Here is a 27,011-nt window from a genome sequence, read left to right as displayed (position 1 = left end):
TTCTATCATCATCATTTTTATATAACTCCGATTGGATTCCTCTGAAAGAAGAAAGTCATACACACATAGGATGCCTCGAGGGACATGGATTCATTTTACTTGATATAGAAAGATTAAAAACACTGTAATGAGTTTTTTTTATTATTATTAATAAAAGGCCTTAGTTAATGGATATATAGAATTCTACAGTTTGTTTGTTTGTTGTTGTTCTTCCAGAATGATTGGAATTTCCATCACGTTCCAAATCATTGTTTGTTCTCAGGAAATGACATTTGAAACGGTTATGGAATAAACTTGTTTTTTTTTGCCATTCAGTCCTTAATTCACACAAGGAAATAATATTTATTTTTGATGTAACTTATTTTTATCTCATTTATTTTCTGGAATTTCTTTTATTGAATCTAAACAAAATAACAGATTTATTATAAATAAATAAAAATGTGACATTTAAATGAATTTTCTTCAGGCCAAAATCATTGTTGAAAATGCAAACTAAATCTTTGCATTTAAAAAGCATTTAAAGTTGTTGCATATATTTTTAGTTTTTATATATTGACTTAAGTTTTAGTCATTTTATCATGTTGTTTTGTCTTTTTTTATTTTTTTTTTACTTGGTGTTAATGTATTTTTATGTCAGCTTTAGTACTTAAACTCATTTGATTTTATTTAGTTGACAAGGCAGCATTTCTATTTTTTGTGTCTTCTGTGTTTTTATCAGATCGTCGTTCGAGGCGGCGCACGAGTGGGCACTTCCTGTCCAGTTCTGTCATCTGCACGCTCTTCCTCTAAGCCCCGCCTTCCCACAGGACTGCGCTCGTGACGGACAGTGGCTCAACTTCCTGTTGTTTGTACAGCTGCACAATTATCCGCTACAACAGGTGTGTCTGCTACACACGTGTATATATATATACATGTGCATATATCATTATGTTGATTTTATAAACCGTGTGATTAAAATTACTACTAATCTTTTTTTTTTACATTTACATCACATTCACAACTCCAAATACTTCTGTTGATTGGTGCAGGTCAGATCTCTGGCGGCTAGTTTCAGTCCAGCTCTGCAGTCGCACATCTCTCTGGCTTTCCAAGATCTTCACCCGACCAGCTCCCATCAGGCTCTGGAGGATCTAGGGAGCGTCGCTCGCGCTCTCCCCCGAGACGAGAGCCCCGAACCCCCCAGAGAGCTGTTCCAGGTGCTGCTGGAGAGCCAGGAGAAGCCCAGTCCCTGGAGGTTCCTGCTGTCCGAAGCGGTCCGTCAGCGCAGTCCTGCTCTGTCTGTGCTGGCGGCCTGCCATCAGGTCTGAGCTCCACCGATCCCATACTCACAGTGCTGGGAAACAACTAGTTACTTACTTAGTGTGTGTCTGTGTGTGTGGTTTGATTGACAGACCGCCGAGCTGCTGCAGTGTCTCTGCGTGTGGATCCTGGCGTCTGTCGGCGATGATGTCACTCAGGAAGCCACCGCCCACATCCAGGAGAGCCCCGCCCATCACGTGTGGAACCTCCACGATCTCTCCGTCCTGTGGAAGACGCTGCTGTGCAGGAGCAAGATCAGGCCTCTGATTCGTGGATTCCAGCTGTTTCAGAGGGTAAGAGGCTCTCTGATTGGACGAGAATGTCTGGAACTGAAATGCAGAGCACGAGGAACTTGAGTTTCTTCGGCATGCACAACAATTTTAGCGTCTATTATATTTTTCCATCATCTATACACATTATTGGCAACAATATATTATTATATTTTATGTAAAATTATCATATTATTTTTCACAAAATATATTGTTATATTATCATATCATGTTACTTTCACAAAATATATTGTTCAATGTTTTTTTTAAGCGTTCTTTATATAATATTATAGTATTTATTAATAATTACATTTTAATTACAGATTTTATTTTAATTTAGGTTACTTTTCAGTAATCTTATGTGCTTTGTGTAATTTTGTTTTATATTCTATTTGGCTTTGTTTTCATTTTATGTATGTGTGTGTGTATATATATATATATATATAAAGTAGTAGAAGTTTTAGTACATCAACTTTTTTTAAATTTAAAATAATTTACTTTTTTCCATGTTGCTTTTTAAATAAATATGTATTTCAGTGTTATTTTAGTATTATATAATATATAATTTATATATTACGTTTTAGTAATGTAATGCTTCTGTAATTTTTTTATTTAGCTTTTGTATTTATATTTATAAACCTTATATTTATTTACTTTGTAAAATTCAGTTTTAAGATAAATTAATTGGCTGGTGTTCATGTTACTTTTTTACATAAATATGTTGTTCAGTGTTATTTTAGTATTATTAATATTTAGTGTTAATAGTATTTTTTTTTTGTTAATTATCCTTTTTGTTAAACTTATTTTTCTAAACATTTTAGTACTTCAACAAACTATTTATTTTTATTTTTATAAAGTTTAATGATTTCTAATATTAATATTATATTTCAGCTTTTTTCAGTGAATGACACTGGTTTGAATATTTTCAGTGTAATTATAATAATAACTCTGATGTTGTGTGGTGTTTGTTGTGGTGTACTGACTGAAAGCAGTTGTGCTGCTCACTATGTTTTGTAGAAACAATGCTACATTTGATTTTTCCGGATTCTTTGATGAAGAAAGTTCCAAAGAACAGCATATATTTGAAATAGAAATCTTTTGTGACATTATAAACGTTTGTTACTTTTGATCAATTTAAGTATTAATTTCTTAACAACAGAGAAGGTTTTGAGCGGAGGTGTGTCAGATCTTGTTTCATGCTTGTCTCTGGCAGGAGTCTCCGCTGATCTACATGCTGCACATGTATGAGTTCTGCTCCGACTACAAAGACTTTCAGCGAGCCAAAGACAAACTGCTGGACTTCCAGAAGTGTTTGCTCAATGTAAGTCTCTCCGCTGTCACCCAGGCTTCCCTCCTCTCCGTCTGCTGGTTCCTGCTGACCCTGTGTGTGTGTGCAGTTGCGCAGCAGCAGTGTGGTGTTGAGCTCAGACGTGCTGCCGGTCCAGTGGGTCGAGTCTCAGGCTTCGGTTCTGCTGCTGACGCTCCTGAAGCAGAGCAGGACTCAGTACGAGCTGCGCCGGCTGCTTCAGCTGCTCGTGGACATGGAGCGACTGCTCAAATCCAACGGTCAGACCCTCGACTCCAGCTCTAGAACACATTTACACCACTCCACATTCAGCACTAGGGAACAAGAAGTTTGGAAGAATTAGGATTCTCTTCTGTTCACCAAAGTTGTGTTTGTTTGATACAAAAATACACAAAAAAAAGTGAAATATTATTACAATTTAACTTGCGTACCTCGGTTTTGACGTCAGGTTTCAGTTTGTTTTCGGTACAGCAGGGAGAAAGACTAGTGGTTTACTGAAAAAGTTGCTCTTAAAACGAAAATATAACATTTAAAGTGAAAAGAGAATATATTTTAACTTTCAATTTTAATAAAAAAATCACAGTATTAGTGTTTTTACTGTATAAATGCAAAGTTTTAAATTAAAACAGAAAATTAAAAAAAATAAAAATTAAAACTAAAATAAAATTTTTTTTTAAAACTAATAATAATTAAAAATTATTAAAAACTAAAATATTAAAACAATTAAGATATATACAATTAAAAGGAAAACAGAAAATATAAAAAAAAAATAAAAACCAAAAGTAAAATATTAAATTGAAATGAAAACGGAAAATAAAAAAATAAAAATCCAAAAATAAAAAAGTTATATTAAATTAAAATAAAAACAGGAAATATAAAAAAACCTAAAATTAAAATGAAAACAGCAAATATAAAAAAAATGTAAAACCAAAAATATAAAAAAAAAGAAAATATATAAAAAACTAAAATATAAAATTAAAATGACAACAGGAAATATTAAAAAATTAAATATTCAAAATGAAAACAGAAAATATTAAAAAAACAAAAATATTAAATGAAAGTCAAAACGGGAAATGTTACAAAATGAAAACTGAAACTATAACAATATGAAAAGAGAATGTATTTTAAATCTAAATTGCAATAAGGTTTCGGAGTATCCCGGTTTTGACCGTCTAGATGCAGCCTCGGTGAGCAGAAGAGACCATCATTAGATCACAGTGATGAAGTGACGTTCCTCTGTGTGCAGGTCCTGACTTCAGGAAGCTCAGTCAGCTGAGTCAGGTGCTGTCAGACACTCCTGTGCCTCTGTCTGCGTGTCTGCTGGAGCATTACTCCAGCGCAGGTCTGCAGGACGAGTGCAGGACCATCATGCAGCAGCTGCAGGACCTCGGCCTCTTCACACAGGCCAGGAGCGTCGCACAGCTGGCCGAGCTGCCCCTCGACTGCCTGATCATTAATGAGGTCAGCCGCCAACATGATACTCCTGATGAGGCATAGCAATAAATAATTCCTTTAGCTATTACATGAGGTAGTATAGGATTGTGCATCCAAACTGCTTTTCCCATAAATCTGTGCAAGAACAAATAAAATACACCGATAAAACATCAGTCAGTTTGCTTCTCATTTGGATGCATCTGCATTAAAAAAAAAAGCTTCCTGTGAAATATCATCAAAAAGATCATTTTGTGACTATAATCACTTAAAAAGCATGTAATAATTTACAGAATTATGGATGTAGGGCTGATGTCACAATTTAGCTTGGTGCGATTTATCACGTTTTAATATTGCCATGTGGTTTTCTTCCAAAATAAAAGCTCGATGATTTCACGTTTAAAAATAATTTAGACGTAATTTAGATATTGTCTTTTTACAGTTGTACTATAAGATTATTCTTCCCTTTTTGTGTTTCTTAGATATTAGATTTTTTATATTATTAATAGTTAAATGTTACTTTGCAAAAATAGTTTTTTCTTTGCATAATTTAATTTTAATTTTATTTTATTTGTAATAATATTTCCTTTATTTTTTTCCCAATGACGTTTTACAATAATAATGTTATTATGTTTATTTTTTTCTTAAATATTAGAATTTAGTTTTACAGCAAATTACAGCAATGGCAATATTGCTTTGTTTGTTTTAATAAGAAGAATAGGAGTAAGATTTTTATTTTATTTTATTATAATTACTTTTTTTTACAGTGAAATATTACAATGGTAACATTTTGTTTGTTTTTTAGTACTAGTAGTATTTATTTATATTTTGTCGTCAAATTATATTATATTATACTGTATAGTAAGTATTATAGCAATAATTGTATTAAATGTATTATAATTTATATTTATATTATTTATATTATTTTTTAAATATTTTTTATAATATTATTTTTTATTTTTTATATTTATATTAAATGTATTATCATTTATATTAATACTATTATATTTTTCTTTTATTTATTTCGCATTGAAATCTTACATTAGCAATTGTTTAGTTTGATGTTTTGGTATTATTAGTAGTATTATTAGTAATTTTTTTTGTAGAAGCAGTGATATAAAAAGATAAATTTATTTAGTTAGTCGTCATATTGAGATATAATCACAGGTTTGTGGTGAAATGTATGAGATGAGCTCCAGAAACACAAGTTGTCCTTTAGGGGAGGTTGTAAGCTGCTGCAGCAGTGCTAATCGAGGAGCTTCCTCTCTGTTTTTCTGGGCAGCTGCTGCGAGATCTGTGCGCTCACCAGCAGAAGAGACAGTGGGAGAGACAGGAGACACGGCTGGCCTTCTGGAGAAGATGTCACGAGCAGCTTGAGACGGACCGCGTCCAGCCCGAATCCGCCTCTCAGTTCTTCCTGTCTCAGGCTGAGGTCAGGCTTTCTCACCCCGAAACCTTGCTCAGACGATCATATAATGCTTGCTTCACCTGTGATATGAAGCTGTGCATCCACACTACACTTACACTGAGAGAATAGTACAATACACAGATCATATTGTCAATCGTATGCTTTATTTGCATTATTTTGTTGCATCTGCACTAAAAAGCTTCCTGTGTTTGTGTGAAATATGAAATTATTCTAAAATCATGTCATAATTTACATGATTATGTAGGGATGCACGATAAATTGTGATGTTGCAAAATGGCTTTACTGCTGTCAAAATAAAAACATGATAATTTCACGATGTTTTAAACCATTTATCAGAATTTAGTCAGTAATGAAATGTTTTATTAAAAACAGTTTTAATTTAATTAGAAATTGACTTTTTTAAAATTTTGTTAATATTTACATTTATAGAGTGAAATTTGTTATGGGTTCCTTTTTGATTATATTAAATATTTGTTGTTATAATTTTTCATAATTTTTTCATGTTGCTTAAATATTAGATTTTTTCTTTCACAATTATTTTTTATATTTCTCTAGTAATAATAATATATACTAAATATTATATTATATACTAATTATTATAGAAATAATTGTAGTTATTTATTATTATTATTATTTATATTAATATTATTATTATTATATTTTTCTTTTGTTTATTTTACATTGAAATCTTACATTTAGCAATTATTTTGTTAAATGTTTTGGTATTATTATTAATTTATTGTTATTTTCTTAAAGTGTTAAATGTTTATTTTACAGTGAAATCTTGCACTAGCAATTATTTTATTTGATGTTTTGGTAGTATTATTATCATTTGTTATGGTAATTATAATTATTTTAGTAACAATTAGTAATAATAATAATAACATTTTGTTAAGTGTCAGATGTTTACTTTACAGTGAAATCTTGCATTAGCAATTATTTTGTTTGATGTTTTGGAAATATTTGTATTATTATTTTTGTTTGTTTTGGTAATAACAATTATTTTAGTAACAACTATTTAATAATGACATTTTGTTAAGATGTTTATTTTACAGTGAAATCTTACTATGATAATTATTTTGTTAGATTTTTTGGGGAGTCAAAATAATTATTGTAATACTAGTAATAATAACAATAATTACGATTATTATTGTGATGTTCATTGTACTGAATGTGGTGTTGTCCCGCTCAGGAGCCGCTGGAGTCCGCTTCGGAGCTGGTTCATCTGCAGGAGCGCTGTCTGCTGCTGGGTCTGGCGGGTCACTGGCTGTCTCTGTGTGATCCTCCGCTCCCCGTCTCTCGTCTGGCCGCGCTGGAGAAGCGTCAGTGGCAGAGTCGAATCCGCTGGCTGCTGCTGCACACGGCTCTGGAGCGCCAGAGTCTGTTCGCTCCCTCGGCTCTGTCCCACGACTCCTTCCAGAGCCTCCTCAGGGAGTTCTCCTTCTCCAGGATGGCTGCGCTGGACGACCCGCTTCACCTGAGTGTGTCTGGGCTCCCGGCGGCCGAGAACGAGTGTGTGCTGTCCGGGGACGAGTGCCAGGCTCTGGCCGCTCTGGTGGCGCAGCTGCTGGACGAGGGGGGCGTGAGCGAGGCCAGCCGCGTCTGCAGGTATTTCGGGTTGTTTCACAGAGATGTGTGGCTGGTCCTGAAGTGTCGTGGTCTGGCGAGCGGAGAGCTGCAGCCTGAGCTTCACAGCCCTGATGGAGAAACCAGACGCAGTCTGCCATCATGTGAGTCATCTGCACTCATGATCTCGTTTAAAAACACTGCTACCAAGTCAGTATGTTATTATAAAACTCAGAGTTCCGCTCCTTGATTCTGATTGGCTGAGCCACGTTCAAAGCTGTTGTGGATTACAAGGTAACATTCACCTTTGTTTACGTCTGTGTGTTGCTCGGCAACCGCTGTATTAGAACCACAGCTGTTTCTGGGGAACTACATTGTTTGGTGGAAGAATACTGTTTTTATTAATATCATTACACTTTATTTGCTCTGTTTTAATTTGTGAAACCTTATTACGTATATGGAAACATCGTTTTATTAAAGCAATAATCCCCGTGAACGCCCTTTAGCTGTTATAAATTCACTTTAAAATATGGCTTCTTGCTTTAATATTACATGCACTTTCACAATTCAACAGTTGTAAGTGTTTTATGGTCATCAGGGTTACACTTGTTTGATCGAAAAATACTACAAATATTGCGAGATATTATTACAATATAAAATAGTTCTTTTCGGCGTTAACATTTTAAGATGTAATTTATTCCTGGGATGCAAAGCTGAATTTTTTCCTCATTTTATTTAACACTGAAACATATCCTTAAAAATATAGGCAATTTAATCAAATGCACACATATTTTTCATTAGTGTTTAATTTTTTTGCTTTATTTATTAAAAAGTCTTATTAATAACATTTTCTATTCATCACTGAAATGTGTAATTGAATACCTAGTTTAATCTAATTAAAAATGGACCGTTTTGCCCTATTTTTGTGTACATTTGTGAACCAAACATTTCCACCAGTAATTATGTATATTTTTATGTATTTATGTACTTATGAGTATTGAGGCATTACCTTGTAGCTAACATGCTAATGGCAGACTAATATTTGTAACTATAATTGTAAATATCACAATTTATTCAGTACTGAAAACAATCTACAGAAAAAAAAAAATACTTTTTTTTTTATTGCAAAAACATTTTACTCCGCAATTGTTTATTTGAGGTACTTTTTATGCTTATAAGATTTTAACTAGCATGTTGCTAAGCTAACGACTCAGTACTCCATTATTTATAACGGCAAACTATTGTTTTATTTAGCCCTGAAAAGAATTGACTAAAAATTGTTCTGTATTATTAAAAAAAGAAAACGTTTCACTCAGTAATTTTGTGTATTTTATGCAGTTTTGAGAGTTAGTCATTAGCTTAGCGACATGCTAACGTCAGACTCTTCTCTTCTGAAGCTCCCAGCATGAGTAGCTTGTCTTCGTTCGTGGTGGTGCCATCGCCAGACGATCAGGTTCTGGTTCAGCTCAAACATCTGGTGGATCAGTGCTGCAGCGGCAAGAGTTACTGCAAACAAGTGCTGAGCCTCTACGAGCTCTCCAAGGTGCGTAACATCGGTCAGACCTGACCCTGCAGCTCATAACCAGTCTTAAGACTCTGGGGTATATTTGTAGCAATAGACAAAAACACATTGTATGGGTCAAAATAATTCATTTTACTTTTATGCCAAAAATCATTAGGAGATTAAGTAAAGATCATGTTCCTTGAAGATATTTTGTAAGTGTCCTATCGTAAATATATCAAAACTTAATTTTTGATTAGTAATTTGCATTGCTAAGAATTCATTTGGACAACTTTAAAAATTATTTTCTCAATATTTCGATTTTTTTTCACCCTCAGATTCCAGATTTTCAAATAGTTGTATCTCAGACAAATATTGTCTGATTCTAACAAACCAGACACCAATAGAGAGATGATTTCTGACTGTATTTGGTGTCCAGGGTCGCAGATACAGCGTGTGTGTGTGTGTGTGTGTGTGTGCAGGAGCTGCAGTGCTCGTTCGCTGAGATCTCGTCGGAGGAGCCCGAGGCGGTTCTGAGGAAGGTTCTGCTGTCGCAGCAGGTGGACCGTTATAAGCGCGCTCAGGCCTTCATCAGTGTCCAGGGTCTGCAGCCGGACACCGTCGCCCGCCTCGTCTCCACCGCCGTTCTGGAGGGTCTGCTCGCCTCGGCTCAGGAGGGAGAAACCGGTGAGGAGTCAGCTTCACTTCCTCAGGGATTATTGCATTGTAGTTCTCTTTATAAATATGATGACCCTAAAAAGAGAAGAAGGGCTTCTGATCGATTGATTGACTTTTATTTTATTTTTTTATAAGCTGTATGTATTTTAGTATCATTTGATATTGTGTTCATTTTATATTTATATTTATATTTTCTTTTCATTTTAATTTTATTTTTACATTTTTCTTTTTTTTAGATTTTCTAATTTCATTTTTTTTTTTCATTTTAATTTAAGTTTTCTATTTTCTGTTTTCCTTTTAATTTGAAGTTTTATGTATTATTTACATTTGATTTATATTTTCAGTTTTCATTTTAATTTTATTTATAGTTTTATTTTAATTTTAAAGTTATAGTAATTTTTTTTTATGTCTATATTTTCCATTAAGTTTAACTTCGTAGTTTTACTTGTTTTAATTTGTTATATTTTACTTTATTTCGGTGCATGTTTATTTATGTTATGAACATATTTTTGTGGTTTGAAATTTAAGTACATTGCAATTGTTCATTATTAAACCTTTCTGATACTTTCATGCAAATACATACATTACTGTTCAAAAGTTTGGGTTTGGTAAGATGTTTTTATTTTGAAAGAAGTTGCTTCCGCTCAGCAAGGCTGCATTTACTTGTTCAAAAATACAGTAAGAAAACCGTAAACTTGTGAAATATTATTGCAATTTCAAACAGCTGTTTTCTATGTGAATATATAATAAAGTGTGATGTATTTCTGTGATGCTCCGCTGTATTTTCAGCATCATTCCTCCAGTCTTCAGTGTCACATGATCTTCAGAAATCATGAAAATATGATGATTTACTGCTCAAGAAACATTTCTGATTATCACTGTTGAACACAGTTGTGCTGCTCAATATTTTTGTGGAAACTGCTGTATTTCAGGAATCTTTATTAAATAGAGCGCATTGATTTGTAATGGGAATCTCGTGTGTGTGTGTGTGTGTGTGTTCAGGAGAGCGGCTGATGTACGGGCCAGCCGACGGGAGAGAGACGTTCCTCCAGCTGGCCAAACTGTGTGGTGACCCAAACCTGGTCGGCACCAATCTGATGGACAGTATCCCGACCGTCCCGCTGTCAGAGCTCAGCTGCAGTGAGTACTGACCACTGCACTCCATCACGATTACCCACAATGCTCTAGTCTCTACAGGGACATTGACACACACAACTCTTCCCATTTGTGATTAGTTTAGATTTTATTTTACTATTTTTGTTTGTCTGTAATGTACCATCAGTTTAATTTAGTTTTAATGGTAGTTAACAATAATTGAATTTTGATTAGTTCATAGTTGTTTTATTTTGATTCTGTATTGTACTGTCATGTCATTTGATTACTGTAGTTGCAGTTTTTGTAATGCAGATTTTGGTAAATTTGGTTTAGTTACTATTTTTGTGTTATTGTTTTATATTATAATATTTTTTTTATTTGATTTTATATATTACGGTCATGTAATTTGATTTTTATTAGATTTTTTATAAATGTAATTATTTTTTTATTTATTCTTTAATGCACTTTCACGTAAATTGATTTTAAATTGATCGTGTTTTACTGTTATAGTGTTCGTATCCCATTTTTTATTATATTTATATATAGTTATATTTAAAAATAAAATTCTTAATTATTATTTTATTGTTTTTATTTTTTTATTTTTGATATTGGCGTAGATTTGATAGTTTTCTATTCCCATTTTTATTAGTTTACATGTTTTATTTATATGATTTTGGGATGATTTTAAATTATTTTATTTAGTTTTAATTTATTATTTATTTTATTTATTTGATTCAGGAATGTACCATATAGTTAGTTTTTCCGAAACTATCGATTTTTGTTTTTTTTGTATCATTGTATATGTAATATGTATTTTAATACTCCATGTACTGTAATTGAATGTAGTTTTTCGCTTTAGTCTTACACAATTATTTGTGACTCTGCAGCACAAAAGCAGTCTTGCGTCTCTGGGGTACATTTGTAGCCATAGCCCAAAAAAATCATTGTATGGGTCAAAATTATCGATTTTACTTTTATGCCAAAAATCATTAGAATATTAAGTAATGATCATGTTCCATGAACATATTTTGTAAATTTCCTACCTTAAATGTATCAAAACTTGATTATGATTGGTAATTTGCATTGTTTAATATTAATTTGGACAAATTGAAAGGTGCGTTTCTCAGTATTTAGATTTTTTTTGCATCCTCAGATTCCAGTTTTTCAAATCATTGTATCTCAGCCAAATGTGAATGGTCTGTCTGTGTGCAGCTGTGGAGATCTTGATCTTGGCTCATGACTGCTTCAGTCTCACCTGTAACATGGAGGGAATCGTGAGGGTCCTGCAGGCGTCCAGACACCTGAGTCACTCGCACCTGGCTCACGGCGACGGCTACGGTCTCCTGGTGAGGACATGAAGCCCAGGACATCTCTGAATCAGTCCCAAACCTGGAAGATCACTAGTGTTCCTCTCTCTCCACAGGTGCGTCTCCTCACAGGTATCGGCAGGTACAATGAAATGACGTACGTCTTTGACCTGCTCCATCAGAACCATCGCTTCGAAATGCTGCTGAGGAAGAAGGTCGAGTCGGTGAGAGATCGAGTGTCAATCTCATACAAAATACAGAAATTATGAAAATGTACAGGATAGTTTCCACCAAGGGGCAGTAAAATGTAATATATATATATTACAATTCTGATATCTGATATAATCTCAGAATTGGAAGGAAAAAAGTTCAGAATTCTGACTTCACGGTTTTGACTTTTTTGTCGCAATTTTTAGTTTATATTATGCAAAAGAAAAAATAACAATTGCAAGATATAAACCAAAAAGTAAAAAAAAATTGAAACTTTTAAATTGTAAGAAAGTCAAAATTGAGATATCTAAACTCAGAATTGCAAAAAATATATATGTATTTGAATCTATAAATGTAGAATTGGAAGGAAAAAAATCGCAAGATTATATACTAAAAAGAACAAAACTCAGAATTCTGGGAAAAAAATTGTGAAATATAAAGTTAGTATTGCGAGACAAATAAAATTGCAAATTGCAAAAAAAAGTGAAATTGTCATATTGAAACTAAGTTGCAAGCTATACGTGTAGAATTGTGAAAAAGTCAATTGCAATTGAATTCTGAAATATAAACTAAAAAGTCAAAATGGTGAGATCTAGACTCAGAATTGTGAGGGGAAAAAAGGCAAAACTCCTAGATATAAGCTCAGAATAGCGAAAAAGTCAGAATTGCCAGGAAAAAAGTAAATATTGTGAGATATAAACTCAGAATTGTGAAAAATGTAAGAATTGCAAGGTATCAGCTCAGAATTGCAAGGGCAAAAAACTGTAAAAAAAAAAAAAATTGGGAGATAGAAACTCGGATGTGAATATATTGTAAAATGTAGTTTATTCCTGTGCTCAAAGAATCTTAACTTCAGATACTGAGGAAGAAAGTAGAGTTATGTTGCTGAATTTTCTGACTCCATTAGTAAATGTCCATCACATTCAGATCTGAAAGTGTGTGTGTGTGTGTGTGTGTGTGTGTGTGTGTGTGTGTGAGACAGAACGTCAGGCTGAAGACGGCTCTGTTGGACTACATCAAGCGTTGTCTGCCGGGTGACAGCGAGAAGCACAACATGGTGGCTCTGTGTTTCAGCATGCGTCGAGAGATCGGAGAAAACCACGAGGCAGCGGCGCGAACGCAGCTCAAGATCATCGAATCACAGCCCTGGGGTGAGAAAACACTGCAAAACTGGAGAAGGGTTGTGTGTATTGCTTCATTAAATGTATTTGAGTTGTTTTTAACTTCAAGTCTGGAGTTCGATGTTTGTGTGCGTCTCTGATGATGTTTTTGTGTCGTGGTGAGCAGCGATCACTGCCGATCTGAAGAACGCTCTTGTGAAGGTCCTGACTTTACTGAAAGACGCAGCTGAGAGCTACTCGAAGGTATTTCACTGCAAATCATTTACAAAGAGATTTTTAATGAAGTGAGGTCAGATTTATGTTTTCTTTTAAAAAATGTCGTAGATAAACCTTTTAATAACCTTTTTGTGTTTATTTTATTTAGTTTGTATTTTTATTTTTTGTATTTCTCTCTATTTTTTCATATTTATGAGTTTATTTCTCTTCATATTTATTCTTCTTTTTAGCCTATTTAAATTATTCTATATATTATTTTAAATTTTTCACTTCGTTTCATTGTTGCATGTTATTTTTTGATTCTGTTACTGTTGTACACTTAGTTTTCTCTTCCCATTTTTTATTAGTTTAAATTAGAATCTAATTAAATTATTTTAAATCTAATTAAATTTGTTTTAATTGAAATATTTTTTAGGTTGCTTTGGAGGTCGGCACGTTGTGAACCACTGCTTTAAATGCTTTAAAATCAACATGACATCAAAATGATTCTCTATCGTGTTTACGTTCCTCTATTAATGCTCCTAGTTTTATTGGGCTTCATTCATCAGAAAGAAATCTTGTGTGACTTCAGGGAAAACTTATAATGATCAGAAAGAGCCTTTAAAGGGTTAGTTCACCAGAGACGGAAAATTTGTCCATCAAGTACTCACCCTCGAAGCATCCTAGGTGTGAGACTTTTCTCTTTCAGGATAATCCAGTCAAAGATATATAAAAAGAAATTGTCCTTTCTCGTCCAAGTCTTTCAATGGGGGTAAGCGGGTGTTTGTTGTCAACTGTTCAGAGGACGTGAACAGGTCTTAAAGTATTCCGGCACCATGCCGGATCTCCGGCGCGTGGCCGTGAGGAAAAAAAATATAATGATATTTGAGAGCCTGTGCATGCAGTTTAATATTTTCGAGCCAATTTATTTCTTCTACCAATCATTTGAGAGGAACGCAGCTTTAACTAACGTTACAAGCCTATCAGAAGCAGAGAAGGGCGTGTCGTTGCAACACAGTTTGATTGACGCCCATACGTCAATGTCACGTTAGCGTTGTCGGAGAAAAAAAAAATGGAGCGCAGATTTATGAAGCCTGGGGATGATAGATAAAGGACTCAAAAATAAATGGCGCTTTTTGGCAGTTGGTGCAAGAAACAGACAGCACTGGGCTTGTTTCTGCATGATTTGCTCGAGGAAGCTTCTGTATGCCAGCAGCGGTAAGAAAGCGCTTGCTGGCTATGATTTATGTTGCGTTCCAGGCAACCCGTAACCCGTGTTTTTCCAACCTTAAACCCGTGAAAGTGCACTGGAACGGCAGTCAAACCCGTGACTTCCAACCCGTGAACTCGTACTAGATCGATGTACTCCGAGTTCTGACGTCACACAGCACGCGAAACAACAGTGACAGCCCCTACGGATAACACTTCCTACGGATGCAGTGTTTATGCACGTGGTACACGTTAAAAATAGATTTTAGGACAATGTAACGTTGCAATGAAATTAATAATCTAGCTAAATTTCCTTGCGTTCAGAAAGTTTGGCGTGACTTGCCTGGAACGGTACAAAGTCGTTAGTCGTGGTTTGAAATAGTGACTTACGAGCTAAAACCTGCCTGGAACGCAGCACCAGACTCCGGTCATAGAGCCGCTGCCTGTGCACTCTAAATAAATTAATTTATTTAATTTAATTAAATAAATTTGTTTTTTTCTCCCGCTCCCGCCCGAAAAATCCCGCGGATAAACCTATAGCAGTTTTTTGTTTTTTTTTAATACATTGCATATTCTGCCTGCTACTCTTTTATTTTTTCACTTGCTCCTGTTGAATATAAATGTAAAAAAGAAACGGAAAATAAACAAATGTTTCGTTTAATTAAAAGTATGAACATGAACAAGGAACTTAGAACATAGAAATACATTAAAAAAAGAAATGTAAATAAAAAATATATACCTATAATAATTAGGCTATATAGCCTAATAAATTATATAATAATAATAATAATAAACCTGGATTTATTTCATGTTCAAAGGAAAAGTAGTTTATGGGGCCTGAGCAATTCTTTCAAACATTTAACAAAAAATATCCTTATTCCTCAATAACAAAATAGACCAATTTTAAATATTTAGCTAAATAAATAAAAATAAACTGAATTTACAAAAAAAAAAAAAAACTGTACGACTACTTGTGCCCATGCAGGAATATCATGTCGTTCACTGTTGAGAGCTTCAGTTTAATCCTTCTCTGCTGCAGTATGCGACCGCAAATACTGAAAGCCCTGCGCTAGCTGGAATGCAAAGTACATGGCGACGGCGTGTTTGCTTAATCTCGGAAATTCGTCTTTTCCACCACTGGAGGACATCATCCGGTCTACGTGCTTCTAATCCATCCAACTTGACCCTTAAATATCTCCCGCAACCAGCACACAATAATATCTTGCCGCCCACGTCCGCATTCACCCATCAAATATTGTCCCGCGCCGCACTCAGTGCAGGTCTCTAGCCGGGAGCAACTATTAGCTGACACACCGTTGTCTATGACTGACCATGTCTGCGATTTAAAAATTACTTTTGTGCACATTTATACCAGAACATGATTTGTCATTCAGAATTTCGCAGCCACTGGTCACCCTGTGTAGAAAACTGGCAGAAGACAAAAAAAGCGTTAACTAGCCTGTTGGTTTCAAATGAACATGCGAGTTACATCCCAGAAAAAAGTGATAATAGCCTTGATTTCACTTCTAATCTTCAGTTTAGCAGTTCAGTTCTTTAAGCACGTTGAGCACTTAATTATTTAAGCACTTTAAGCACTTGTTATTGTTTAGAAGAAAACACTTTATTTGACATAGTACTTTTAAATAAATGGTGCCAAACATAATCATTGAAGAAATTCATGTCTATCTCATTCTTTTTTTTAATTTTTTTTAAGCACTTAAGCTCTTGTTACTGTATTTTTGTTATTATCGTCAATATTTGAATTAAGTCTGTCTGTGGAGTTTCTCTCCAAACACCCCCGCCCCCCCCCCCCCCCCACCTCCAAAAAAAGTTCAGGCTCAGGAATTTTTTCCACTTTAACCCCTGCGTGAAATAAAGCATAAAACATCCCTTATACAGCTCTGGGGGGAGAATAAAGTCAGGTCAGTTTTATTGTCACATCACTACAGCACATGTGCCATGGTGAGTGAAATTCTTGGGAGCTTGTTTCAGAAATTGCAGAAACAATTAACATATAACCTGTACAGTCATGTGTACAGGGAGAACAGGAGCGGGCTGAGGACATAGCCCTGAGGAACACCAGTGTCGAGGGTCAGCGGGGATGAAGTGTTGTTGTCCAAATATGGTCGACACAGAAGCATATGAAATTCCAGATCAGGGGAGCAGAAGGATTTAACAGAGTGTAGGTTCCTCTCATCACACCACGAGTTGCTGATAAAGAAACAAACGCCCCCACCTCTGCTTTTCCCTGTGAGCTCTTTCGTTCTGTCCGAGCGGTGCACGGAGAACCTCGGAGGGGACGACGTCTGAGTCTGACAAGGACGCTGCCTCTCTTCCCTCTTTTTCGGCGGCGTTTCCTCGGTCGCGCCTGTGCAGCCCAGTCAAAGGGCCAGTGTTCAAGAACTCAAAGTCCGGTTTGCGTTTTGCGACATAGGAACCTATGCTTAGAAGTGTGTGTCTGTAGTAGACAGTTATACATACAACCTCCGACTCGTAGAACAACAAAAAAACAAGTAAAAAAAACTGAGCTCGCAACACGGCCGCCAGGCTCGGTGTCATCTTGGATTCTACCCCTGTAGTGAATCCATGTGTTTTTGTAAGATAAATATCCAGATTTCAAACGTAATAATCACAATTTTAATATAAGTTTGATTGGATTATTCTGAAAGAAGAATGTCACAGACACTTAGGATTCTTGGAGGGTGAGTAGATGATGAACAAATTTTCCTTTAAGAAGAGACCTGATAGTAGCGTGTGTGTGTGTGTGTTTCAGGACTCGTGTGTGCGGCAAGCTGTGAAATGTGTCAAACTGGCCAAACTGGTGACTCTCCAGCTGCACTTCGTGTCTCAGGGACAGGAGCAGCGCGTCATCAACCTGCGTCTGCCAGACCTCCAGAGCACCATCGTGTCTTTACCGCGCTGTTACCAGGTTTCACTCCACACTCTCTGATTATTCCTGTAGAAACACTTCTGCTGCTCTTTAACTCCTTCATTCAGCCGTGTGTACGAAAATCCTGTCAGCGTTATACTTACAGCCTTACACCTCATTCATTTCCTTTAACACATTAAAGATTATGCTTCGCAACATGATCACGTTAAAAAAATATTTATTTATTTATCTATCTGTCTGTCCGTCTCATTTCTCTTCATAAATGTATTTAATTATTTGTATTATTTTTTTTTATTTATTTAACTGTCTGTCTCTTATTTCTTTTCTTAAATGTATTTATTTATTTCTGATTCATAATCTATCTATCTATCTATCTATCTATCTATCTATCTATCTATCTATCTATCTATCTATATCTATCTATCTATCTATCTATCTATCTATCTATCTATCTAATTATTTTAAATCATCTTATTTAGCTATTCTCATTTTTTTATTTCTCTTCATTATTTGTTTGTCTTATTTATTTTCTTATTTTAACGTGTTCTATGCCATGAAAATGATAATGATTGGTTGCAGGTGTTTGTGTTGGCCAATCAGCATCAGTGTGACAGTAACGTGCTGGGCTGTGATTGGTTGCAGGTGTTTGTGTTGGCCAATCAGCATCAGTGTGACAGTAACGTGCTGGGCTGTGATTGGTTGCAGGTGTTTGTGTTGGCCAATAGCATCAGTGTGACAGTAACGTGCTGGGCTGTGATTGGTTGCAGGTGTTTGTGTTGGCCAATCAGCATCAGTGTGACAGTAACGTGCTGGGCTGTGATTGGTTGCAGGTGTTTGTGTTGGCCAATCAGCATCAGTGTGACAGTAACGTGCTGGGCTGTGATTGGTTGCAGGTGTTTGTGTTGGCCAATAGCATCAGTGTGACAGTAACGTGCTGGGCTGTGATTGGTTGCAGGTGTTTGTGTTGGCCGAAGCGTATGACTACAGTCCGGACTGGGCCGAGCTGCTCTATCAGAAGGTCATCCTCAGAGGAGACTTCAGCTATCTGGAGGAGTTCAAGCGACACCGATCGCTCAGCGCCGGCCTGTTCGAAGACATCTCCAAGAAGTGAGCTCACTGTTGTTACACTGTTTCTCTGAGCTTTATCATGCTCTACTGATAGATTTAGTTTGGTTACGGTAGGAACATTATATTATTGTACAGCTTTCTGCAATGCTTGATTTGTAATTGGTCAATTTTGGAGTCAAATGTATATAAAAATGAAATAAAATAAAAAACACAACACAAATAAAATTCAACTGTTAAAACTATTGTTTTATGACATTATATAATAGAAATATAATATTATTGTATAAATACAATGATTTTGATTTCATTTGTATTACCGGTAGGTCCGTAGTGTTATTTTGGAGTCAGTTATTTATAAATAGAATTTTAAAAAGTAATAAAATACCAAAAAGAATTAACGAAATGCACAAAAAACGAATCATATGTTCTTTTCTATTATTTTATAACTATAAATTTATAAATTATTTTTGTTCATTCTATTTTACTGCTTCATTGTAATTGTTCAGTGTGTCATTTTAGAGCCAAATATTAATCAAATAAATGAAAAGAAAATTTTCACCTTACATATTTTATATTATTTTATTTTATTAAAATTAATTTTTTTAAATAATAAAAAACAAAAATATTTTCTAATAATTTCTCATATTTATATAAAAGTCACATTTGTAAATTAAATACAAAAAAATATTATAATTTAAAATATAAAATATACAAAATGAACTATAATCTTTTAACATATGGATACAATATTATTTTAATATAGTAATTTTTAGTACTTTATTTTAGTATATTATTTTTAGTAATTTATTGCTACTTATTGATTGTAATTGGCCAATGATGTCATTTTTGATAAAAATATTGGTAAACAAACCAAAAAAATTGCACTTATTAAAATATTTTGTGGTGCGCGTGTGTGTATACTGTTTATGTTTGTATTTGTGTGTGTGTGTGTGTGTGTATACTGTATACGTTTGTGTGTCTATACAGTATATATAAGTGTCTGCCCACTTATTCCTTCCTTGTGATATTAATTATTTAGTCTAGACATGTTTTCTGGCCCCCTGTGTGTTTCTAGAAATGTGTAGTTTCTCTGTCTGTTGAGTGGATTTGATTGTTTGTGTTGTTTTTTGGCAGAATGTCTCATCACAAGGCTCCGGCGAGCTCCAGTCAGAATCTGAAGAAGCTTCTGTCTCACTGCGAGGACGTTTACACTCATTATAAACTGGCGTACGAGCACAAGTTCCTGGACGTGGCCAACATGCTGCTGCAGGACTCCAAGACCAACAGCTTCCTGAAGGACCGGCTGGGCACCTGACCCCCGCTGACCCCTGCTGACCCCTAGCTGACCCTCGCCCGGGGCACTCAACACTGTGTCCTGCTCTCGCTGGGCAGCGTTTAATCATGTCTGTTCAATGTATGGAGCTTTCTAAACAAACCAAGCTAACATGTGTTCGATTGATTTCCAGTAAAAGTGATTCTTGACCGTTTCCAGGCGTCTGTGTTTATGTCCTGATGGAACACGGTAAAACACTGTTTTACTGCAAGACCTCTGTGTGCTTGATGTAAAATGAGACGTATATTTGCAACATATTATATTTTTCTGCCTTTTTAGTGCTGAGATTAATAGTGGAGACACTTAATGATGCTCTTTAGGAGGCCATGTGAAATCGGTTTATTTTTTCACAAATAGTGTTTTATTTTGTTTCCAAATTCCCTTTTTTCTATTTTTTTCCTGGCCTCCATTTTCATGGTTAAATTGACTGTTAGTAATCAAAATGCATGTCTTATTACTTAAAATTATAAATCTTTTTATGAAACAAAAATTACATTTAAATAGAACTATGAAATCCATTTTATTCTTTGTTTTAAATTCTGGGGATTTTCCCCCATTTTAATCTTTCTGGACTCTTTTAATTGTTAAAATAAATTTTAGTAATAAAAAAGCATGTCTAATTAACTCAAATCATGAGATTTACACAATTTAACAACAATGTATTAAAAGTTTTTTTTTATTACTTTTTTGTGGCCTACAATTTTATTATTATTTATATATATATATATATATATATATATATATATATATATATATATATATATATATATATATATACACACACACACAAATCCTTTTATTATTTATTATCTTTTTTTATTTTATTTATTTTAGATTTTTATTTTTTCTGGATTCCAATTTGTCTGTCTGTTTTCTTTGTTTATTTCAATGGTTTAATTGCATTTTAGTAATCAAAAGCATTTCTAATTTTCTTAAATCATAGAACATACATATTTTTTATTAAAAGTTTGTGGAAATTTTCTTTTTCATTTTTAAATTAAAATTTTCTTGACTTCATTTTAATACTCCAATTACATTTTAGTAATTAAAATCATACACTTTAACAGCAATTTCTAATTTTTTTTTTTTTTTTGCATTTTTAGGGGCCTATATAATCCATTTTTTTATTTTTTCTGAAATTCCCTTTTTTCTTAATATTCTGTGTTTTTAGTTTTAATATTTATCGATTCCATTTTTAATTAAAGCTTGTATAAGCCATTGAATGTATCACATTTTGTAAAGTAATAAGACCCTATGAAATGTTTGTTTGGGGTTTAAATTTTTCTGGATTTATGATTTAAGTGCAAATTTGTTACCCAAAACTAAATCATAGGCTCTTTCTTGATGTCTAAAGAGTGCTGCTGGTGCTTTATTTCCTGGTGAATCTGTGGGGTTGTATTAGTGCTGCAGTCTCTGAGAGTGTGCACTAGATGTCTCTGGTGACTCTCAGGGAGCTGAAGCACTTTATATCACTCGGCCGTCCCTTCAGTGTGTGTTTACTGCAAATACAATCTGAATGGATTTAATCACAGCTGCTGTGAGTTACACAGAGACTGATGGTCGGGAATAAAGTGTCACTGCGAGACAAATCAATGATTTAATGATTTGTTTCCACCTTCCTAAAAATAGATGACCACTCAAGACCGAATGATAGTTCTTCTACTGTTATATTTCAATAAATGTGCAGCCAAATAGTAATAAATTATCATTTTTTTTAAATATAGTGTGAGGCACATTCAGTTCTTTTTTTTTTTTTTTTTGTAAGCTTCAAAATAAAGTTGTGTATTTAATATATTTAATATATAATTTAATTTTATGAATCCTCTCTAAAAGCGTGTTTTTTTCTGTTTTTTTTTAATAGCAGATGCTGTCATATGACAGTGATATGATAAAAGGAGATATTACGTTATGAGCCACACACGAGAGGAAGAAGTGAATGTGTTGTGGCTCTGATCAGATGATCTTTTGACACAGACTGTTGTTCTCTAATGGACCGTTCACACACTTCACAGCAGCAATGAAACTCCAGTATCAGAACAGAAAAGACCCAAAACAGCAGCAAACTCACATTTACAGCACTTAATGATCTCTAATAGAGTTTTTTTCATTCTGTTTTTGGCACAATTATAGTTAACTAAAACCATAAAACAGTTGGTGTTACTTGAAATCAAATTCACTGAATAAATAAACGTGTGTGTGTGTGTATATATATATATATATGTATGTATTAATATAAATTAATTTTCATATTCATAAGAAATTCATATTAATTGATTGTTAATTATTTATATAAATAAATTCACTTGCTAAAATAATATTCATATGTATTCATAGATGCATTTATGTATTATTTATGCATTTTAATCATGCATGAGCTTTGTTTCTGAGGAGCTTGAAACTTTAGGTTAATTTCCTGATTTAGTTCATTTTTTTATCATATGAATTAAGTAAAAAAAAAGTATATTAATTTAAACTCATATGAGTTTATTTTAATTTATTTTTATAAACTATAAATTGCATCAAATAATTCCAAATACTTTTTTACAAAATATAATACATCTAAAAAAAAATCCCCTGAGCCACAGATTTTCTTCTTCTTTTAATTTAAACCTCGAAATAAACAAAGTGTTTTATTTTGCAACATTTTAAAGAATGGTTGAGTAAATAAGTAAATAAACTTAACGGTAATTGCACTTAACTTTAATGTAAAATCGACGTAAGTGTCCACATTAGGTATTTTTGGCTTGTTGATTTCACAGTAGACTAGTTTTACTCCAGTGCTCCTGATTGGTTGATGCGCGCGTGCTCTGGAAGCGTCGCGTGGCGGCGTCACTGCGCGTTCGTTGAGCGGCGCGTCTCGCTGAGTTCGTCCGTTTCTCCGGTGATTCTGTGACGGTCATGGGCTCCCGGGACCGGTCTCTGTCTCTGCTGACCGCTGCTCTCCTCGTCCACGGTACGCGTTCATTCACGAGTCTGCTGTGTTTTTACATTCTGTCATTGTTCTGTTGTCTCAGCTCTATTACTATGTTAGTGTGATGTGTACAGTATTTACCATGGCACTTTGATAGTAGGCTACCTATTCTGTCTCCAGTTATCTATCTATCTATCTATCTATCTATCTATCTATCTATCTATCTATCTATCCATCTATGCATTTTGTTTCTGAGGAGCTTGAAACTTAAGTAGGTTTATTTCCAGGTTTATTTAACTCTTTTAATTTATAAAATATCATAAAATAAAATAAAAAATACTTGTATAATAATAAACCCATGCATATAAATATAATAATAATTTATAATGAATTTACCTGCGAGTTATATATCTTGTGAAGGATGGATGTGATTCTTATGAAACTAATGATGCAGGAAACTCTTTTCAAGCATCCTTTAACTTTCTTTTGCTGTAAAATACCAAGAATTTCTCAAAGCGTGTGTTGTGACGGTGTTTTTAGATGTTGTTCTGTGCTCCTGACCGAGATCTGAGGTCACTGGGATCCTCCAGCGTTTCAGTCCGATTGAATATTACCGCATGGTTACTCTGGAGGAAAGGATTGATTGATTGTGCGTATGAATCCTGATCAGGGTCAGATGGGCTCCTCGGCAAGCCGTCAGTGTAACTGAACCTTCTCCTGAACACAGACTCAATTAAAGCTTCATTATAGAAAGAGATTCACCAGTCTGTCCGGAGTACAGTGAACAAAAGAGTTAAAGACCTTCGAATGTTGAGGATTCTTGGATAGATACTATCATTACTGTTTGTAGAGGATTATGTAAGTATGATCAATAGATGCTTGCTAACCAGCAGTAGTTAAAAATTAACTAGTGATCTAATTAACCAAACCTTCAACCCTAAACACAGATGATGAATGGAAATGCAGTTGGATTGAACAGCTGTGTGTTAAAGACAAGCATCACTTTCTGTGGGCTTGTAACAAATTTAGTTCATTTTAGAATTTCAGGATGTTTTTCTTCATTATAGCCCATCTAAAAATAATTTATGAAAATATATGGGAGTTAAACCAAATTGCAATTACTTTTGGAGACCATAGTGTTTTTATACAAACCCACTCAATATATATATATATATTAGAATATCATCAAAGGTGTAATTATTTCACCAATTCCATTCAAAAAGTGAATCTTTTATATATGTATATTATATTCATTCATTACACACAGACTGATATATTTCAAATGTTTATTTCTTTTAATTTTGATGATTATAACTGACAACTAAGGAAAATCCCAAATTCAGTATCTCAGAAAATTTGAATATTGTGAAAAGGTTCAATATTGAAGACACCTGGTGCCACACTCTAATCAGCTAATTAACTCAAAACACCTGCAAAGCCTTTAAATGGTCTCTCAGTCTAGTTCTGTAGGCTACACAATCATGGGGAAGACTGCTGACTTGACAGTTGTCCAAAAGACGACCACTGACACCTTGAACAAGGAGGGCAAGACACAAAAGGTCATTGCAAAAGAGGCTGGCTGTTCACAGAACTCTGTGTCCAAGCACATTAATAGAGAGGCAAAGGGAAGGAGAAGATGTGGTAGAAAAAAAAAGTGTACAAGCAATAGGGATAACCGCCCCTGGAGAGGATTGTGAAACAAAACCCATTCAAAAATGTGGGGGAGATTCACAAAGAGTGGACTGCAACTGGAGTCAGTGCTTCAAGAACCACTACACACAGACGTATGCAAGACATGGGTTTCAGCTGTCGCATTCCTTGTGTCAAGCCACTCTTGAACAACAGACAGTGTCAGAAACGTCTCGCTTCAAAAAGGACTGGACTGCTGCTGAGTGGTCCACAGTTATGTTCTCTGATGAAAGTAAATTTTGCATTTCCTTTAGAAATCAGGGTCGCAGAGTCTGGAGGAAGAGATGAGATACACACAATCCATGTTGCTTGAGGTCCAGTGTAAAGTTTCCACAGTCAGTGATTGTTTGCGCTGCTATGTCATCTGCTGGTGTTGGTCCACTGTGTTTTCTGAGGTCCAAGGTCAACACAGCTGTATACCAGGAAGTTTTAAAGCACTTCATGCTTTCTGCTGCTGACCAACTTTATGGAGATGCAGATTTCATTTCCCAACAGGACTTGGCACCTGCACACAGTGCCAAAGCTACCAGGACCTGGTTTAAGGACCGAGGTATCCCTGTTCTTAACTGGCCAGTAAACTCGCCTGACCTTAACCCCATAGAAAATCTATGGGGTATTGTGAAGAGGAAGATGTGATATGCCAGACCCAAGAGTGCAGAAGAGCTGAAGGCCACTATCAGAGCAACCTGGGCTCTCATAACACCTGTGCAGTGCCACAGACTGATCGACTCCATGCCACGCCGCATTGCTGTAGTAATTCAGGCAAAAGGAGCCCCAACTAAGTATTGAGTGCTGTACGTGCTCATACTTTTCATGTTCATATACGCACCACTATCTTGAATTTTAGGGCATAACTGTGTTTGTGGAGTTGTTGCCCTGCATCATATTTGTCAACAGTCAGCTATATGAAATAAGATGATGATGGCCAGTGTGTTAACTGCGTTAAAATATTGTTATTGTTTTTTTTTCATAACTCATTAATTAATTTAACGCGTTAAACTGACATCCTAATATCTAATATTTCTGTGTGTTCCATAGAGAATTGTGTTGTGTTTTGCAAAAAGTGTTTTATGAAATTGAAAACTGAGAATTAGTTAATAGTATAATAAACAATAACATTCGCTTTTCATGATACCTCTTATTTTGTTAAAATTATTAACATTTAGCATATTCTGCAAGGGGCATGCACATTTATGAGCTTACATTGTATATATACACACACACACACACACTCACCAGGCCACTTTATTAAGTACACCTGTTCAATTGCTTGGTTACACAAATTGCTAATCAGCCAATCTAGATGTGGAGAAGACTATTTGCTGAAGTTCAAACCGAGCATCAGAATGGGGAAGAAAGGGGATTTAAGTGACTTTGAACGTGACACGACCATCTCTAGGGTTTACAGAGAAATGTCTGATAAAGAGAAAATATCCAGTGAGCGGCCATTGTGTGGCAGAGGAGAATGGGCAGACTGGTTAGAGATGATAGAAAAGCAACAGTAACTCATATAACCACTCATGTTACAGCCACACAACACATCGAACCCTGAAACAGATGATCTACAGCAGCAGAAGACCACACCGGAGGACGCTCCTGTCAGATAAGAACAGGAAACAGAGGATACAATTCACACAGGCTCACCAAAATAAGACAATAGAAGATTGGAAAAACGTTGCCTGGTCTGATGAGTCTCGATTTCTGCGGCAACATTCAGATGGTGGGGTCAGAATTTGGTGTAAAGAACATGAAAGCATGGATCCATCCTTTCTTGTCTCTATGGTTCAGGCTGGTGGTGGTTTAATGGTGTGGGCGATGTTTTCTTGGCACGCTTTAGGCCCCTTAGTGCCAATTGGGCATCGTTTAAATGCCACAACCTACCTGAGCATTGTTTCAGACCATGTCCATCCCTTTATGACCGTCATGTAACCATCCTCTGATGGCTACCTCCAGCAGGATAATGCACCATGTCACAAAGCTCAAATCATTTCAAATTGGTTTCTTGAACATGACAATGAGTTCACTCTACTCAAATGGCCCCCACAGTCACCAGATCTCAACCCAATAGAGCATCTTTGGGATGTGCTGGAACGGGAGCTTCGTGCCCTGGATGTGCATCCCACAAATCTCCATCAACTGCAAGATGCTATCCTATCAATATGGGCCAACATCTCTAAAGAATGCTTTCAGCACCTTGTTGAATCAATGCCACGCAGAATTAAGGCAATTCTGAAGGCGAAAGGGGCTCAAACACAGTACTACCAAAGTGTACCTAATAAAGTGGCCTGTGTGCGTGTGTATATGTATACACTGTATATTACCTTGTGCAAAATATGTACATATCACAAAATATTTATTTACATATGACAGAAATAATTATAAATATTATATCAAATTGCATTTCAGTTCTTAAATTCAGTCAGCCTATGTATTTATTTATGTCATAAAAATATTAATGTTAAAAAGGTTTAAATAATATAACAAATGTTATTTGGTCACTGCAG

At 34.9% G+C, this 27,011-nt stretch overlaps 2 protein-coding genes across 2 annotated transcripts in view; both read left to right on the top strand.

Moving 5' to 3' along the window:
- Positions 1-20,061, top strand: part of spg11 (SPG11 vesicle trafficking associated, spatacsin) — a 46,230-nt gene extending 26,169 nt beyond the window's left edge. Inside the window, exons 24-41 of the mRNA XM_059536463.1 lie at positions 719-878; positions 1,029-1,301; positions 1,392-1,592; positions 2,782-2,889; positions 2,966-3,134; positions 4,121-4,335; positions 5,588-5,737; positions 6,927-7,464; positions 8,698-8,843; positions 9,284-9,488; positions 10,482-10,619; positions 11,787-11,920; positions 11,998-12,105; positions 13,074-13,242; positions 13,379-13,455; positions 17,390-17,545; positions 18,462-18,613; positions 19,709-20,061. Of these exons, the coding sequence (XP_059392446.1) occupies positions 719-878; positions 1,029-1,301; positions 1,392-1,592; positions 2,782-2,889; positions 2,966-3,134; positions 4,121-4,335; positions 5,588-5,737; positions 6,927-7,464; positions 8,698-8,843; positions 9,284-9,488; positions 10,482-10,619; positions 11,787-11,920; positions 11,998-12,105; positions 13,074-13,242; positions 13,379-13,455; positions 17,390-17,545; positions 18,462-18,613; positions 19,709-19,889 (3,280 nt within the window). The 3' untranslated portion in view covers positions 19,890-20,061. The remainder of the gene's footprint in view (positions 1-718; positions 879-1,028; positions 1,302-1,391; positions 1,593-2,781; positions 2,890-2,965; positions 3,135-4,120; positions 4,336-5,587; positions 5,738-6,926; positions 7,465-8,697; positions 8,844-9,283; positions 9,489-10,481; positions 10,620-11,786; positions 11,921-11,997; positions 12,106-13,073; positions 13,243-13,378; positions 13,456-17,389; positions 17,546-18,461; positions 18,614-19,708) is intronic.
- Positions 20,062-22,742: 2,681 nt separating this feature from the next.
- Positions 22,743-27,011, top strand: part of LOC132125185 (neuronal acetylcholine receptor subunit alpha-7) — a 29,585-nt gene continuing 25,316 nt past the window's right edge. Inside the window, exon 1 of the mRNA XM_059536462.1 lies at positions 22,743-22,860. Within this exon, the coding sequence (XP_059392445.1) occupies positions 22,806-22,860 (55 nt within the window). The 5' untranslated portion in view covers positions 22,743-22,805. The remainder of the gene's footprint in view (positions 22,861-27,011) is intronic.

The sequence above is a fragment of the Carassius carassius genome, chromosome 43 (genome assembly GCF_963082965.1).
Source record: "Carassius carassius chromosome 43, fCarCar2.1, whole genome shotgun sequence".
Lineage (NCBI taxonomy): Eukaryota > Metazoa > Chordata > Actinopteri > Cypriniformes > Cyprinidae > Carassius > Carassius carassius.
The sequence above is the reverse complement of the archived record's forward strand: the minus strand, read 5'-3'. Positions and strand labels throughout refer to the sequence as shown.